This window comes from Oryctolagus cuniculus, chromosome 4, assembly GCF_051225735.1.
Source record: "Oryctolagus cuniculus isolate XC-2025 breed Fujian yellow rabbit chromosome 4, ASM5122573v1, whole genome shotgun sequence".
In the NCBI taxonomy this organism is placed as follows: domain Eukaryota; kingdom Metazoa; phylum Chordata; class Mammalia; order Lagomorpha; family Leporidae; genus Oryctolagus; species Oryctolagus cuniculus.
In genome coordinates, this window is record NC_142870.1 from 90,658,402 (window position 1) to 90,676,097 (window position 17,696).

Sequence of the window (17,696 nt, forward strand, 5' to 3'; positions counted from 1 at the left end):
GTACTAGAACCCGGTGTGCCGGCGCCGCAAGTTGGAGGATTAGCCTAGTGAGCTGCGGCGCCGGCTCCAAGGTTGCATCTTATATGTTCTTCATTTACAACTTTCTGACAAGAAGCCACGGATACCCCAATTCCCAGCGATTTACCTACCACGTGTTCCAAGATGTACGTTGATTCTGGCAACTTTAAAAACACTGGCTTCTTACAGAGTCCTTCCAGTTGCAGTTGTCAGATGTCCTGGCCTTAAAATGTGATGTTGGAGAAATACAACCTGAGGGCTAAGTGGGGAAGAGAAGCCTTCCCTTCTGACTTTCATGTAAGCAGTCTCATGTACACCTTAATTTTAGATACTCTTAATATTTAGGTGACTGGTTGTCGGCAGTCTTGGTTCTCCTGCATACCTGTTACTTAAAAACATGTAAAAAAGGCTTAGGGAATGAATGGTGGTTTTGAATTATTAATTGTCTCTCTCTCACTGTCAGAATTTTATCTATAAAATAGGGGTGAAATAATCGGAGGAAAATGCTTCAGTTCTCCTTGTGTCTGATTCTTCTTTTCCTTTCCCTATAGTTACTTGTATTCATATCTATCAGCTCAACTAGACTATGATCTCCTTGAAAGTGGAAGCCTGTCTGATTTATATCTGCATCCCTCAAGGTGCCTAGTGAACAATAGATCCACAGAGTTAGAAAAGTATACATAGGTTGCTGGATTGTGGTGTGGCTGGTTAAGGAGATGCCTGTGACATCAGCATCCCATAAGGGCACCAGTTTGAGTCCCAGCTGCTCTACTTCCTATCCAACTCCCTGCTAATGTACTTGGGAAAGCTGCAGAGAGGATGGCCCAAGTGCTTGGGCCCCTTCCATCCACGTGCAGACCTGGCGGGAGTTCCAGGCTCCTGGCTTTGGCTTGGCCCAGCCTTGGCTGTTGTGGCCATTTGGGAAATAAACCAATGGATGCAAGTCTCTTTTTCTGTCTCTCTATATAACTCTACTTTAAAATTAAATAAACCTTAAAAAAGTATACATGATAGAGATGGAATAAAAGTGTAAAAAAAAAAATCAACCAGTTGCTCATGATGGGAGTGGAGGACTCCTTACTCCCATCCAAATGGGTCCTTTTACTTGGACCCAATTTTAAACACAAAAAATTCTTTGTTTGCAAGGGTAAGACACAGAATGGTCAAGTCTGCAGAACACATATGACCTTAAGATTGTCTGATAACAATGGAAGACAGTGTTGTCTTCATACTCTTGAGGCATCACCTTTGCTTTATGAGACATGCCCTTTCACAGAAGACCATATGGAAAGCAAATGATGTAAAAAACGAATCAGAGTATAGGGTGGGGATATGGTTTAGAGAAAAGGCAAGAGAGATCATACAACCCAGAAAGAATTCTACACACAGGCAAGTATGTGTAATAAGAAGTTTATTGGATTTCTAAACATAATAAAGTAGTTGCAGTCATTTTACAGAAAAAGAAATGTGATTTTCAGATCTATTTTTCTAGAGAATTTGAAAAACATAATTGACAGAGAAAATTGATACAAATAGAAACATGTTTTAACATAGCTGAATAATGTATAAATACAAAAGAAAATACCCAAATCACTTGCTTATAACAGGTTTTATTCTCTTATTTTCATAAGAAACCACATACACTATTTTGGATATGTCAGCGATGGTTCATGATGTAGTGAATGAATATAATTTGCTAAGAATAAAATAACAAAAACCCTCTATATTGTAGGAGTATCATGGCTCTGTCAGTATCACACATGTGAGCAAAGACATCCCTATGTGTTTTTGTGTGGCTTTCCCTGAGACAGGGAAGGATCTTCACACTAGCAGCTGATCACACTGGGCTCTGATTGTGCTTAGCTAGTAGAAAGTGCCTGCTTTTAGTAAATGCATCTAGAATACAGACAACTTGGCTTCTTCCTGTCCCTACCCCCCACCTGCTTCTCTTGATCTATCCACTGCAAACACCATTTAGTCTTGACATGTAAAACTATCTCTTATGGTCACAATCATCATGAAACTAAAGAAAGGCCATTTTGTGTCTTTCCCAGTCCATTTGTTTGTTTACAAGGAGGAAAACTATCTGTCAAAGCCCTATGACAGCACAGAGGTTTAACTCTTTACCAGTACACAAATCTAATTCTCTAAAAAAACAGAAAATGACTAGTGCTGACGTTGTAAAAGGCAGACACAGAAAAGGAACATCAACAGCAAGAGCAGACGTTTTTAGTGAAGAGTATCACTCTTTGTTCAAAAGGGTCAACTGGTCTGAAAATGATGATGTCTAAAGCAGGATAGTTATTACTCTGAAATTACGACGTAGTGATGTCTGCTCCCTTCACCTGTAGTCAATGTAATGGTGCTTTCTAGATGGAAAACAGGAGAGTGGCTGACTGCAATGCATGGATTCCATCTTGTTAGCTTTCCCCCCTTTACTTCCATCTGGTGAAACCAAGATGGACCAAGAGGACACCAAAGACTTCCTTGGGGAAAGGCTGAGTGGAAGTTTCTCGGTTTTCCCTAAAGGAGGCATGTTCAAGTGAATGTGGAGTCAAACGACTTAGAAGGAAAGGGAACGACTTGGCAAGTGTACTCTGCCAGCTGGTTGAGTCAGACGACACATTGAGAAGGATCTTTTTTGGAACCACGTCCTCCCTTCAACCCTTCTTCAATCATGTACTGTCTACCTCGTCCTATTTACCTGGACTCTCTGCTAGTACTACCACTGGGTAAGAGTCCACCATTCAAGGCAGTGCTACTGCTCCTTTGGTAGTGTCTACAGCACTCCCGTCAGTGACAGACCAATAGAAACAAAAGTCGTCAGATAGCATGGGCTACTATTTTTAGGAGTCAAAGTAAAAATGCTCTCAGGATCTGGCAGGGACATTTGGCCTCCTAAGCCTCCAATTCTCACAGCCAGGAATTTTCTTTAGTTTTCTCTGATGTTAGCCTGGGAGATAAAAGGGGAGGAAACGTGCTGACACTCTAAACCCACCAATGCTTAGTTTGTAAAACACACAGTATGATACATATCGCAATACAGATCCTGGCTCCATTACCTCTCTCAAGCATTTTTTCTTCCTGAATGGTTGTTCCAACTCTATAAAGTATATATCACCTTGCAGCAGAGTACAGGAAACCTCAGCAATATGCCACCCTCCAGTAGAAGAGAAACGTAAAGTGGCTGGATCAGCAAGGGATGCAGTGGGATGCGCCAGCAGCCCATTACATGGTAGCCACTTGCAAGGGGACACTGGAACGAGGGACTTTCTTCCACTTGGCAAGCTTTCCTTATTTCAGCACATCCTCCTTCTGATGGTATGTTTTTGGACGCTTAACAGTATGACTCTGGGTACCGTGTGTACATACATATGTAGGAATAACGTTTATGTTTCTCAGAATAGGCACTTTTTGAAGGCAGTAAATCTAAAAGTAAAGTTAATACAGCCTATATTTAGTGTTCATCTTCTCACTTTGCTGATGTGTATGCTGAACAGAAGATCACAGATTTGAGTCAGTCTCACAAAGAGGCCGAAGTCGGCAAATGGCTATATTCAGAGCTGGGGAAGACTTGCCAACTCGACTGTAGCTGTTAAAAAGGCAGACTTGGAGAAGGTGCAGTCGTTTCTCTCAAAGGTGACGGCACAGAAGGAGAAAAGCCTGTGATAAAGCCATGAAATAAAAGCATGTGTGTGTGGCTCAGGGAAAATTACTATGCTCAGGCCCTGTGTCTTCCTGTCACATCTACTTCATGGCACAGATTTGCTACTTAGAGTTTTTTTTTTTTTCTGTACCTCTCATAATTGCACATATTCCCATTCTTAGCAGTACAGAAAGAGAAGCCACAAACCTGTTACAGTAGTGATAAAGGTACAGGTTAAAAGCAAAAGCAAAAACTAAAAGCAATTCACTGTATGGTGAACATGTAAATGTGCATTGTGACACCTAGCTGTAAGAGTTTTGCATCTAAGTTTAAGTTTTTGCTTAAGGACTACTAAAATACTTGATGAATTTCATTCATGGTAAAGAATCAGACAATCATCTTTTAATTGTACTCTTTGGTTTCTTCAAAAAGATGGGGATACGATTCAGATTTTTGGAGGGAAAGTTTGTTGGATAAGGAGAGAAGTCTTGGAAAATTTGCTCATCAGCTTTCCCAAGAGAAAAAGGGGGGGCAGTAAAAGGAAAAGATAGTCATTTAAAAATGATTTTGTTGCTACTTCACTACAGCAAACTGCTGACAAGACTTGGTTCCTAGGGTCCTCTCTCTCTTTTCCATTGAGGTTCAGAATTTATGCTGGCTAGAAGTTTCAATCTGTTGCCTAGTGTGGGATCTGATTTTTTTTTTTGGCAATGTAACCCTGATATGTTGATGCACTTGACCCTCTTTTAGAAATTAGGCAGACTTTTTTTTTTTAAAGTACATGATTAGTACAATGCAAACATTTCCTAAATATCAACTTCTTTTATTATTTCAAAGCTAAAATATGAGAGCATTTCTATCATTGAAATTTAAATGATAAAAATCTCTTTCCCTCTCAGTCTGTATGAAAAGGAATGAAATACATGGGGCAGATGCATCAAAACCTGGCTAAGCTATTCTCCATTTTCTGGTTGATAATTACAGAGTGAGTGACACCACTGCCAAAAAGAAAGAGAACGACGAGACAGTACTGGCTTGTTTTTTGCTTTGGTTCTGGTTTTACATTTAAGATCCAAGGAAAGAAAAAAAGCAGAAATGTGTCAAAGAGAAACTAACTCTTCCCCCAAATTTTGCATTTTCTAAACTAGTTCAGATACACAGTCAAATAATTTGGTGAGGAAAGACATTCAGACTTAATATTTCCTCCTCGCGTAGAAAAAAGTCAAGAAAGCAACTATTATTACTGTGCCTCACCGTGAAGCAAAGCAGGTACCATCCAGAATGGCAACACCGTGAGTCAATAATCACAGCCCAAGAATAGTTCTTTATCCTTTTCTTGACAGATAAAAATATAAGAGGGAACCAAGCAAGAGAGATAAATACCTTCATTTCCACCCCCACCTCAAATTGCTCTGGCATATTTAAAGAGATAAATGGATCCATACAAAATTTAAATAGCTTTTTCTTTGCTTTTTGCCAGCTTCAAAAATGGGTCAGGTCTAGGAATTATTAATTTCCTGGCCTGAAAAACCCAAGTGTTTTAAAATAAGATTTCTTTTTTGGAGGATCAGCTTTTTTGGAAGTGGTGTGTGTGTGCGCGCGTGCGCCCTTGTGTGTGTTAAACAGAATTGTATTTTTTCCTAAATCTGAAGAATGACATTGTATAGAGTAGGGGAAGAAAATTTTCCCTTAGTTTTTTGACTATGTAAAGATAAATCAGGGCTTGTGTCTGATTTATAAAGGTATTTGAAAATAAAGCTCCCCCCGACCTTCATAATCACCATTTAATTGTCCTGTTATTCCTTCCATGAAGATAGCACATTTCTACTCATGTGAGTCTGCTCAGGTGCACTTGCACAATACTCTGGGAAGTGCTCAACAGGCTCCTCCCTCATATCCACTCTTGGAGGTGGGAAAAGCTGGAGCACCCACCCTAATCCATGGGAATCATGCCCCGCCCCACTGGCCATTGCATTCATCAAGCCTCACAGAAAGACAAGGCCCCTCACTAGTTTCTGCATGTGCGGTCTAGGCCAAGGCCACCACTTTACAGGTCCTGTTGGTGTCTCCTGTCTTCTTCATGTGGGAAGATGGGGATGGCAAGAGAGCCCAATTAGCAAGTAACTTGGCTTTTATTAATCCCAGGAAGTAAGCAAATGACCAATGATACTGGTTGGTAGGTGGAAGACACAAAAGAGGAACAATGCCTAGGACCTTACTAGATCATCTCATTTTTAAGGTTTCTTACACTGAGTGCAAGTGATTTAAGGTGGAGAAAGGATTGTTTTTCCATTCTGTTCACAGATTCTAACAAACGACTGGGAGGGAGGAAGAAGAGGAAGTAAAAAGCCCAGAGTACAATCCAGAGGGGCCCAGCTTCCTGGGGGATACAGTTTAGGGCAGGAACCTGTTATTGAACTCCAGTGTAGAGAACTTTGGGTTGCTTAAGTTTTCCAATTAGGTTTTCTGGAAACACCAAATTCCTTGTGATGAAAATACACAAATCACAAAGTTACAACAGCCTAGGAAGTGCAGTCTCTCAAGTGACAAAGGTCAAATCTCAGAAATGCCATCAGTCCCAGGGCACTGGTTCACAGGCATTTCAGGGTCATGGGTTGATGGAATCAGAAATCCCTGTTGCAGCAACATACTCTTGGTGGTCAATCAATAAACGTGAACCAAGAGAAAGACTGATATGCATTGTTTACCTAAGCAGTTGTTCTGCTGTGGGGGCAAATATTGTGGCCTACGAAAGAAAAGCTTGTCTTCAGAATCAAGTCACCCCTGTGTGCCAGCGAATTCTAAGTGATGTGGTCTCAGTCGGTATTCTGAACCTGACAGTGCCAGGGAGGCTTCGGTTAATGAAATATAAACTAAGTCTCTCTGGGGAAATGTGCTGCAATGTGCCTTGGTGCCAGTTGTTTGTTCTCATTGGTGGTCTTTCCTCACCAACTTAGTTGCAGTGTTGATCAGAATATCTAGTGGCTTCCCACCAGAGGACACAGAAGATGGGTGCAGGCTTTGAATGACCTCAAGCAGCGCAGTACACATGTGGACTTGCCATTGAGAGCCAAACTGTCTAAGCAAATTTTCCTGGATGACTTCTAACAGGGGCCAGGGTAGTCTGAAAAGTATATAATGTCCTCTAAGTTACTTTCAGCCCCAAGAGCGGCCGCTCGCAGACAGCACTGGACTTGCAAGATCTGAGTACATCCCCAAAACTGCCACTTGCCAGCTGCATTGCTTTTGGCAAGTCACTTAACGATGCTGAGCCTCAGCTTTCTCTTCTAGGATAGGGCTATTAATAACCTTCCTCCCAGGGCTGTTTTATGTGTGAAAGCAGTTTGTAAGCTCTCTTAGGAATTATTATTTTAGAGCTCAGAAAGCTACCCCCAGGTCCTTCCCAGAAGACTGATGGCAAGTTCTGCCTACAGGGCTAATTCAAAGCTGAGGTAGAAGAAGTCACAATTCCTGTTTTCCCAAAGATTGTGGAATACTACTTAAACTAAATAGCAACCTGTGGCAGAAAGAATTTGCTCATCTCTAAACTACAGCACAATACAGCCCTTTCTCCTTGAGAGTGATATTGCTTTGCACATAACTGACCAGAAGTAACAAATTTCAATAATGCCATTATATTTTGCTTTTGACTTTTATCTTGTCAGAGCTAGAGCTAACAAACTGACATTTCACAATATTTTTAAGGTCATCATCAACAGGTCAGATAAATGGACTGTACTGTCCAGGGGTTAGTTACTGGAAGAGGATATGAAGCTATAGAACAACTGTCCAAACATTATGTCTTCTGAGAAAGAGTACAACCAACAATAAAAAACTATAATATATCAAACTCAGGAAATCCTCTAGATTCTTTAGGGATGTTGAAAGATTTTTATAATCTTCAGCTGAAATCAGTTTTTTTCTTGTATATAAAAGTAAAGAATTGCCCCCAAACAAAAATATATATGGAAAGAAAATGGAAGAAGGAAGCAACATTTTATTATGTCCTTCAGATTAGTTTTGTGTGGAACCAAAGAGAACACAGGCCCAAAGGCTGGTTTTGTTTAGTATCAGCGGGTGTTTGGAACAAAGTGCAAGGGGGAAATGAGCTCCCTGACACAGTGCAATTTAAACAGAGTCTGGACAATCTGTTCATAATGAATCTCTAAGGGAATTATAGAGCCAGTGGAATAGATGATGGGAGAGTCTTTCTAATCGTGTACCTAGAATCCGTAAGAACAAGAGGTGCTCTGCTTTTTCTCTTTGAGGAGTTCAAAGGACATAAACATTCACTCCAAGAAGGGAGGATGACACTGTGGTCCAACAGGAACACAGATTTTTAATGTTATAGTCAAGTTCATGGAGGGCTACTTCATACTGTACATGTTGGATTTTGACAACTCATCATTTCTTCCAATTATGAAGACATGTAGAAGCTGGTAACAATGCAGTTAGTATTCTCTATGCCTTTTCCTTCCAACTGACCCTGAATATTGGGAAGGCTTTTCTCTTGGTAAACAGAAAATTCCAGAGTCTGTGACAGTTTGACCAAGGCAATATTTTTTCTCTTGAATATAGCCTGTGTTTTCCTGTTGTGATCAAAATATTCTTTCTTCAACTTCCAAATCAAGTTAATGGATCAACTCAAGATTTTTACTGAATTGCATATCCTCCATGAAGGCTTAATTACTCATCCCCATGCCATACTGCTTCCTGTAGAGTATGTACAGATCAAACCTGATTGATCCTATTGCAGTTAGCCTGAATAGAAGTTATTAGTGGCTGAACCCCTAATAGTAATTAAGTAATGATTAATACAATGAAGATATTCAGAAGGAATAATGATGGTGAGAGAACAAAACTTTAGAGAAAACATGTGCTGCTAAGCACAGTATCTAATCAGTCTATGGAGGGAAGATGCTCCTTTGGTCTAAGCACAAACATCACTAGGTACAAACATGTGAGCCCAGAATGAATGGAAGGTACTCTCAAAGCCAAACAGTTACTATGTACACAGAACTTTCAAAATGTTCAGTACTCTTTTCCCATATTCCATATGGGGACAAGTCTTATTCTTGAGAAGGCAGGGATAAAGGGAAGGGCTAAAGAGCTTTATGAATTGACAAAGTGGGAATCTCACGGATGGCATAAGCAATAGCTTGCTTCCTGTTGTCAGAATTACTTTGACTTTGGCAGCACCAAAAATAGTGCAGAACGTAAAGGAAGAGGACTCTGTGATCCATGTGAAGGAATCCATAGCTAGCTTTCACTCCTCTGGTTCTGAGTGCTTGGGAGAAATTCCCTTTGGCTGACTCCAATTCCATTGACTGACCTATAGTGATTGCTAAGCTTCACTGAATTGACTAAAACTTTAGAAAATACTTTTGGGTCCACTTATTTGCAAAGGAGGGGAAGAGTAATGGAACTTAGTACCATGTGAATAATTGGGGGAAGATGTGGAACAGTTGGTGTTATTAGACATAACGTGGCAAACATTTAGAAATCTGCCTTGTTCGGTGTAGCTAGGGACAACAAATGGACTGCTATGAGCAGTAGCACATACTGTCCAGATCTAAGAAGATTTGGGATGATAACTAGAAACATAAAAGAGGAGAATAAGATCTTTAAAAGGCCCCTGACTCTGTTTGTCTATGAACATCACTGGTGCCTGCATCAACTTTAATTCTATGCGCTATAGAACACAAGATGAATGGTGACCTCTGTCCCATTCCTGGTACATCTTTCTATCCCTTGGGTTTAGAACAGAAGTTATAAATGGCATGGCAAATTGACTGAATGCATGTGTGGCTAAGTAATATGGCTTTAACTTGGGTATATTAGCTAAATGTTGATCGGAGTTATATGAATAAGGTTTTCTCTTGTCCCTAAGTGAATGGGTATCTTGGAAAAATTAAAGCTGTGTGGCAGAAAAGGCTGAAGGCAAGCACCTTTTTAAATATTATGTTTACTTATTTTACAGAGAGAGATATAGAAAGATAGAGAGTGAGAGAGTCAGTCTTCTATCTGCTGGCTTACTCCTCAAATGCCTGCAACAGCTGGATCTGGATCAGACCAAAGTTAAGAGCTTAACTCCTCAACCTGAGTCTCCCACATGGTGGCAGGGACTCAAGTACTTGAACCATCACCTGCTACCTCCTCACACGTGTATTATCAGGAAGCTGAAATCAGAAGTGGAGCCAGGAATCAAAACTATGTGCTCAGATATGGGATGTGGTCATCCTAGGAAGTATATTACCCACTGTGCCAATGTCTAACCCAATGCAAATCTCTTAAAGTTTTACAAAGGAATTAGCTGCAGGCTTCCCAAAGTCTCTACATAAGTATTTGTAGAGTATTAAGTTTGTTTATAATCAGGCTAGAAGTAGAGATATCTGTTAGTGTGGTAAGAGACTTCTGTAAATTAAATAACAATCAGAATTAAAGAACAAAGATTTCAGTATTTTTTGTAACTTCAATCAGCTTAATAAAAATGCATCTCTCACACAGCTCTCCGCAAAATAAGTCGCATGCATGTTGCCTATAAAATGGAGTTTACATCTTATTGCACAAGAGCCAGGATAGTAATTTAAGAATTAGTGTCTGTCTTTTCTGTATTGAAGGGAAATAGATATGTAATCTATGCACCAAGAAAGACTTACTGATCCATCCCCTGAAAACTGCTCTGATTCAGCTACTTAGGATTTACTATTATAATCATGCACCAAGTTCTAATATGTGTTAAACTTCTGGAAAGATAATTTTCCTTGATAAAATACAGCTATTTTTCCTTGACATAAGGAAATTATCAAATTTCAATAGAATAAAATAATAACCCATCATTAAAATGTGGTCTAAATGCCTTAGATTAAAAAGAAAATCTAATCTAGTTTTATATATCCCTTTAAATATATATAGCTGAGGAAATGATATCAGCCACAGATGAATTTTCTAGGAATCAATGACGTGGGTCCCTAATGAAAATTTTTAAAAACAAAAGTATAATACATTATCTCACTTTGTGAAGAAACACAACTTGAAAAATAGGCCCTTTTTAATGAAGAATTTATGGATGCCACATATTTTCTGGTAATCTTAATTAACTCCCCCCTTAAAATGATCATAATTCCAGAAGGATCATAGTGCATTGGTTTAATTTATGAAAAGTCCAAGCATGGCAACATAAATAGGCAGGATGGAAAGAAGGAATGAAGATAACAAGGGAAGATGGTAAGACAGGATGGAAGAAAGGAAGAAGGAGAGGGGAGGAAAGGCAAAAGTGAATAAGAAATTCTCAGAGTCTCGGTAAAGTAGCTTTAGTCAGGTAATTTTTTAAAAGGCTTGAAATAAAGCTTTGCTAACCAAACAATAGTTTTATGAGAGAAATTCTGTCTGGTTATCTGTCAAAAAATTTGAATGGAAAAGCTCATAATTGTACCCTATGAATGACTTGATCACAACGGGGGTTCCCAACTCATCTGTCCATTACTAGACAAAGAAACATACAAATCTCAAATAATTCAAAATAATGGGTATGCTGAATGGATGTTAAACATTCATGTTAAAGCCTCTGTCGTCATTATCTGACCCAAACTAGAGAAAGATCAAAGCATCAACACAAGCCGCATCCAATATATTTCTTTGTGGCATAAGAAAGGGTTTCCTACTTTAAGGGCCCATAAGGTGCTTCCAAAAGGAGAAAAATATGATTAGACTACATTAACATGACAATTTGGGACCTCTCTGGATTTCATTTTTTTGATATTATGATTTGGAGATTATTTACATTATTTGACTTTCAGTGGAATATTTATAGTAGTGTAAGTAGAATTTTAAAAAATAAGGCACACATAGGTATTGCTCTCTGATTGTCTTTCATGAAAGTGCACAAAAACTGATCGCAGGAAATGGACTTGAGGCACATTTTGCAGAGGTATATCTTTTTCAGTTTGCTGGTTTCCTACAGATGGCTAAAGCAGGGGTATGGAACATGCTGTCATATTTCATTCATAACACACATGTACTGTAGCTCTAGGCAACAGATGGACAATCGCTTGTTTAAACTACAAATGTGAAATACTAAGGTAGAATAGCAATATTTCTAGAAATGTATATGAAAAAGAAGCCTTTCCAAGCCAAGAGAAATGGTGAGAGGCTGTGAGGTTACATCAGTGTTTCCCTGATCTCCCTAGCAGCTGCCATAATTTCCCCAACACCCTTCAAAACTTGATAATGGAAGGGTCAGGGGGCAGCCGACACAGATTTGACAAGAGAAGCGCAAACCACATCAAATAGAAATAACACTGTTATCCCTGGCTGGTTCACATTAATAGGATTTTTACTAATGAGGAAGGTGGTTGGAAACTGTGTCTTTTCAGAGTCCTGTTTTTACTCTACCAACTCTATACTACTGCTCCATTGAGAAAGTACTCTTTTTCCCTCTGGACCAAAATACCAAATACTTGATTCAATGCAGTTAGAGTTTTATATCCTATAAACTTTACCATAAACATCTTTTCAGAATCTTTCATAAAAAATGATATAATGTTATAAGTTCACCTCATGAATCAGTACACCCCAACATAGTAAATTGCTTGTACAGAAAAAATAAGGTGTTAACAAGAAAAATAACCCACATCTTTGAGCTGAACAGAGACCAGCATCTTACAACCTTGATGTCTTATGCTGAGACACACATGTTTTTGAGTTTTATAGGTAATTTTGTTTGCCAATGAAGCTCAACACTGAGTCTGTCTGAGTTGGGGATCCAAATAATTAAGAAATCTCATTTTGACATGACCTGTAGAGCCCATGACATAGTGGGTTGTTTTTCTTTCCCATGTTTTCCACATTACACAGAATTACCAAATATTTGTGCTGTTGACAATTTTTAAAAGCATGTGTATTTTTACAAACTCTGTTATAGTCTCTTTGATATTTTTCCTCTTATCTATATATTTAAGTGATAACACTCAGGATGATATACCAAAAGACAATGTAAGTATAATCATTAGCTAAGACAATCTTTCTATTTCTGTTATAGGCAACATTTCATGTAACTAAAACAGTTAAGTGTGACTTGGCATTATTTAAATCAAATGATTAATAGAAAGGATAAGAAAGTAATATAAATCATATATTTAAGAAATCCCAGAATAAAATGTGGTAGGATCCTTTCCTTATTATACCTAGTGAAAGAAAAAAATGTCTAAATCTAAATATTTGTGCTTAACAATGTGTGCACATTCATTATTATAAAAGTACAAGTCTACATTAAAAAGAGATTTAGTTAAAAAATCTTTGGTAAAGATACTCTGAGGTTATGTGATACAAATACACTATAAAGATTATAAGCAAGCAATATTGTGCTGGCAATGTCACATTGATGGGCCTGTGACAGCATTTTCTTCTAACTTTTTCTTTTGGCATGTAAACATTCAGTTACATAAGGATTTAAGTGTATCAAGTAGGATGTTATTGCATTTTAATAGTATAAATATTTCATAAATTCTTCTTCTGGCAAAATTTACAATAATATGATGGTATTTCCCAAGATGAAATCTATCCCTCAATTAATTGGACCCTCTGCTTTTGGCCTAAAGACAATTTTCCTTAAGTATTTAACAGAATACAAGTTAATATAATCTGCTTGAATTGATCTGTTATCACCCCAGTTGTCTAAGAGTCAGTGTGCTCTGAGGCCATCAGTAGGGTCTGGCATTGAATTTGGAAGACAGGAATTCAAAGGTACAATTGCTATTGTATCCTAAAACTCACATGCTGCCTTACGTGAGTCTCATTATATTTCACACTGTGAGAAATATAAGCCTAGGATAAGAGAAACAAGGTAAGAAAAGCACAGTGGTCAAAGAAGCTCTTAAAAGGTGTAAGTTGGGTGGTTTCAACACCAAACTGTGTCGTGACAAAAGCAAATGTGCCACAAATTAACTAAGATGAGCTACACAGCGACCATAGGCTTCAGAATGTCTTCTTGTTATTTAAAGAAGCATTTTTATTATTTCTATTCAAGTAAAATAAATTTAATTGGAACTCCTGAGGCATGGGTTGTGATTTAAAACATGCACAAATAGTTGTTCATTATTATTCTGGTGTTAAAAAAATCAGTCTAGAAAACTATCATTTTATAATTATGAGAAAGATATTTGTGGAATAAGGCAAGGGTGCACAGGGGAATGTAACTATATTTGTTATATCTGATTTCTTAAACTAGGTGTTAGGTATATAGAGATTCATTATATTATTATTTATACCTTTTTGTATATTTAAAATACTCCATAATTTAAAAGTATATACTTGTGGAAGATCTGAAGAAAGGTTTAAGAAATCTCAATCCAAAATACGTAGTTTACAAAATGGCAACTTGCCGTTACTAAGGTAGGTGTCTCTCCTTAAATGAAACATGCTAGAACTTAATAAATATGGTTCTGCAGTTGGCATGCGAGTGTTTCACTGGCTAATAAGAATTTGAATAAAGATTCTAGGCAGAGACTCTGCATATTTTTAGCTCAGAAAGACAATTTTTTTTCCAGTGATTATCTTTGAAAGTGTGGTATAAATGTCACGTCGATGATATGAAAATGTCTCCCGCAATATGTAATTTGAGTTGCAGAAGGATTAGGATAATAATGAAACTGTGGTTTCACAATCTTCTTAAGATTTCCTTTCTTTTTAAAGTAAACTATACAAAGCTACACAATTTTATTTTCTCTGCCCTGATTTGCAATTGTCAGGCAAAAATGGTCTGGGCCTGGAGGAACATAAAGGAGTTTGAACTGTTCTTTATAGTTATCTTTCTATAGAAGAAAAAAAAAATCAATTTTGGTAGTTGTGTTTGGATCTTAGAAAAACCATGACAATTCTTAGCTTCCTAAGATGAAGAGTGGGATGGTACTGGACATGTTCGATTCCAGAGAAAGCCAAGTTTGTCTTTTGTCCAGGTAGCATCAAAAAGGGAAATCTGTGGGGCTGTTGCAGGATAAAGGGTTTTTCAAACATATTCCCCCAAATACTTTTTCTACTGTATCCCAAATCTAATCTGTTTAGAAAAAAATTGAAGCTCAGCTCTCTTTCACCACTCATTAACTGTGGGCTGATAATTGTTTTCATTGAGCCCTGACCACTGGTTACTAGAGATTTTAAATTTGGATGGTTGCAAATTAAATTTTAACTTATTTTAACTCAGGTATTTTACAACTTAAATCCTTATTACAGAAATTATATATTCCTCCCCCTGGTCCCTGCCCCAAGGGACACGAGTGGTATAGAGCAACAGAAAAAAATATTTTTAAACCCATGGCAAAAGAATGGCTAACCTTTCTAATCACAGGCAGCATGGAAGTGATAGGATGGAGACTTTAAACCTAAAACCACCTGTGAGTTGGCAGCCTCATCCAGGAAAAACTGTGTGACAGCAAATACCACGGTAGAAAAAGCCATTCAACCAGATGAAAAGTGAGACAAACATAGGGATTAAAAGTTACAGGAATGCAGAAGTGAATGGGATGGAACATAATCCGTGCAAAAATGTAGAAGTACTTGGAACAAAGGCCCACCAAGGGCCTGCATGATTAAATGTGAAATGTGTATTCTGGTGAGAAGTGAAAAAACATCTTACCAACTATGTGTTTCTCAACAAAAGTTAACAGCAGATGAAGAATTGAGACCATCTCACAGATTGATTGCATTTCCTCTATTTTCCTATGTGTTTCCCTTGTGTATCATTCTTCTCAGCGCCATCTACCAACCAGCTAAACAGGTGACTGAATCTAAAGATCTGTGCTCGCCTTGGCGGTCAACACCCTGATGCGGGCAGAGTTGCAGGTCTTGCAGAGGATGTGTCCATCCAGTGGGTAGCAGCCCTGGTTATCGCCTTCAGACAGAAGACCACCGCAATCCTAGAAGAGGATGAAGACCACATTCCTTAGTTTTCCACTCAGGGCTTCCATAACGTGGCCACTTGCTACCTTTCTGGCTTCATATATTGCCAACCCCCTCCTCCATCCCCACCCAGCCAACAACAGGAGACAATGTAATAACAATAGACCCTTAACCACTAATTCATCTTTACCCTTTATCACTAGCTTGAGGATCTCTCAAAAGAAATATGCAGGTGCCAGAATGGAATTTTTTGGCCATTCTTGGGCCAAAAGCAAAGGCAAAGAGTGATTGTTGCCAAGCAGAAGGGCCCCTAATGATTTCTGCATCTTTATGCCAAATGTAGCAAGAAAATAAAATGCTAAAGTTTGTGGGGAGCAATGGTTTTCTGTACCGCCCAAAGGAGACAGCATGATGTAGAGGAATGAGTGCTAGACCAGGAGTCGCTGCCCTCAGGTCTGCCACTGCTTGTGTCACTGCACACAAGGCCGATTTCCACTCTGAAAATAATGCTTGCGTTTTCTACCTTTCCAAGCTGTCGGGAGGATCAAAGAGGATAATGGATGTGAATGTATTATGTAAAAAATGCAAAGAGTTACATAACTGCAAAGGATTATACCACTACTGGCAGTACCTCGGAGGGTCCATTTGGAAGATATCATATAATAGTCAACTGCTGGCCCTTGCCCATGGACAAAATGGACGTTTCTTTGGACAGTGAACATACTGGAGTTCATCTAATGGTGCGTGCCCTCACTAACTTGAGTAGAAACTTTAAAAGGCCAGAACTGCTGCTCAGCTTGCCTCTGTGCTGTCTACCGTGGTGGCAAGCAGGTCAGGGGAGATCACGGCTGCATTGACAAACAGTAAAAATGAAGCTCCAACAAAGCCTCTCTTAGAACACAGTGGTGGCAGCAGTTACACTCCAGCAAGGACGGCTTTACCTAAAAGAACAAGCAAGTAGCCCGACTTCTGGAGGCAGTTAGGAAACTGAACATGGAATTAAGCAAGCTCCTTCTATTCCAATAATATGAAGGCAGGGTACTTCATAGACGGCATGGCTTTAAATATTTAACGAGCTGACATCTGCAGTCACCTGGACACCTAAAAGAGCCCAGGTTGTAACCATCAATACCTTGAACCTTGGAGCCAAGAGGAGCTTTATAGGGGAGGGCAAGGAGCAGAGAGGGAAACCATCTGTCTGGTCTTAGGCAGAGTCCAGTGGCAGGGTTAGAGCAGAGGTCTGCCCTCTTCTAAGTCAGAGTTCCTCCTGTTTTTAAACAATTCTCAGCGTTTTAAAGCAAGCCTAATTTGAACAGCTACCAGTGAATCTGAGTGGAAGAAAGGCCTGTTTGGTGCAAGTCTTAGTGGGAAAGCCAAAGTCACTTAAAAGTCAGAGCCAGTTTGATGTGTACATCAGGTGTGTGAGGAATGTTCGCAGCCTGCCTTCACTGAGCCTCAGTTTCTCCATGTGTTAACTCTAAAGTATCTGTTAGTTCATATACACTCCTGCATACTTTGGGTCATTTTAAAGATGACAGTGGCACATTGTTGTATTCTCTATTTCCACAGTCATAAAAACCTGTGAAAAAGCTAGTTGTCTTTTATTATATTTTCTCGTATTAAGCCAGAGAGAGGAATACAACTTGGGCTCTAGGGCAAAACAAAGCACACTGCCTGAAACAGATGGTCAGTTATAACTAAGCTGTAAAAGGAATGATGCAGTCCCAGAGAGCCAGGGCAGTGCTGCGAGCCCAGCTGGTCTGTGTCCGGGGAAGAGCTCCTGGTTGAACCAGATGAACCCTCCTGAGGAACTGGGATTGAGGAAGTTCATAGCTGAAGTATCCTGCACAGATAGAAAAGGGGCTGGAAAGTGCTATACTCGGAAGAGCTAGTAGAAAACAAGATCACTGCTTCAAAAGAGAGGGTCTGGAAACTTGTAGAACCAGGATAAGAAAACAGAGAATACCAAAGCACATATAGGAATGACATGGCCACTTTAGGATATGATTTTCAATTTTAGCCCTTGTTTATATTCCTTTGGAACTGTGCTCCCCCTGCTTTTTGCTTGAATATTATGATTAGTGGTGAATTAAGCCTGTGAATACAGAGTGGATTAAAATTATGGCTTTGCAAAAAC

General features: G+C 39.0%; 1 protein-coding gene across 36 annotated transcripts in view; it reads right to left on the bottom strand.

Annotated features, from left to right (window-relative positions):
* Positions 1-1,412: 1,412 nt before the first annotated feature.
* The window catches only part of LPP (LIM domain containing preferred translocation partner in lipoma), a 736,836-nt gene continuing 720,552 nt past the window's right edge, over positions 1,413-17,696 (bottom strand). For all 36 annotated transcript variants that reach the window (XM_070072379.2, XM_089330868.1, XM_089330885.1 and 33 more), the window contains one exon: positions 1,413-15,576. In XM_070072379.2, coding sequence (XP_069928480.1) covers positions 15,448-15,576 — 129 coding nt within the window. In that variant the 3' untranslated portion in view covers positions 1,413-15,447. The remainder of the gene's footprint in view (positions 15,577-17,696) is intronic.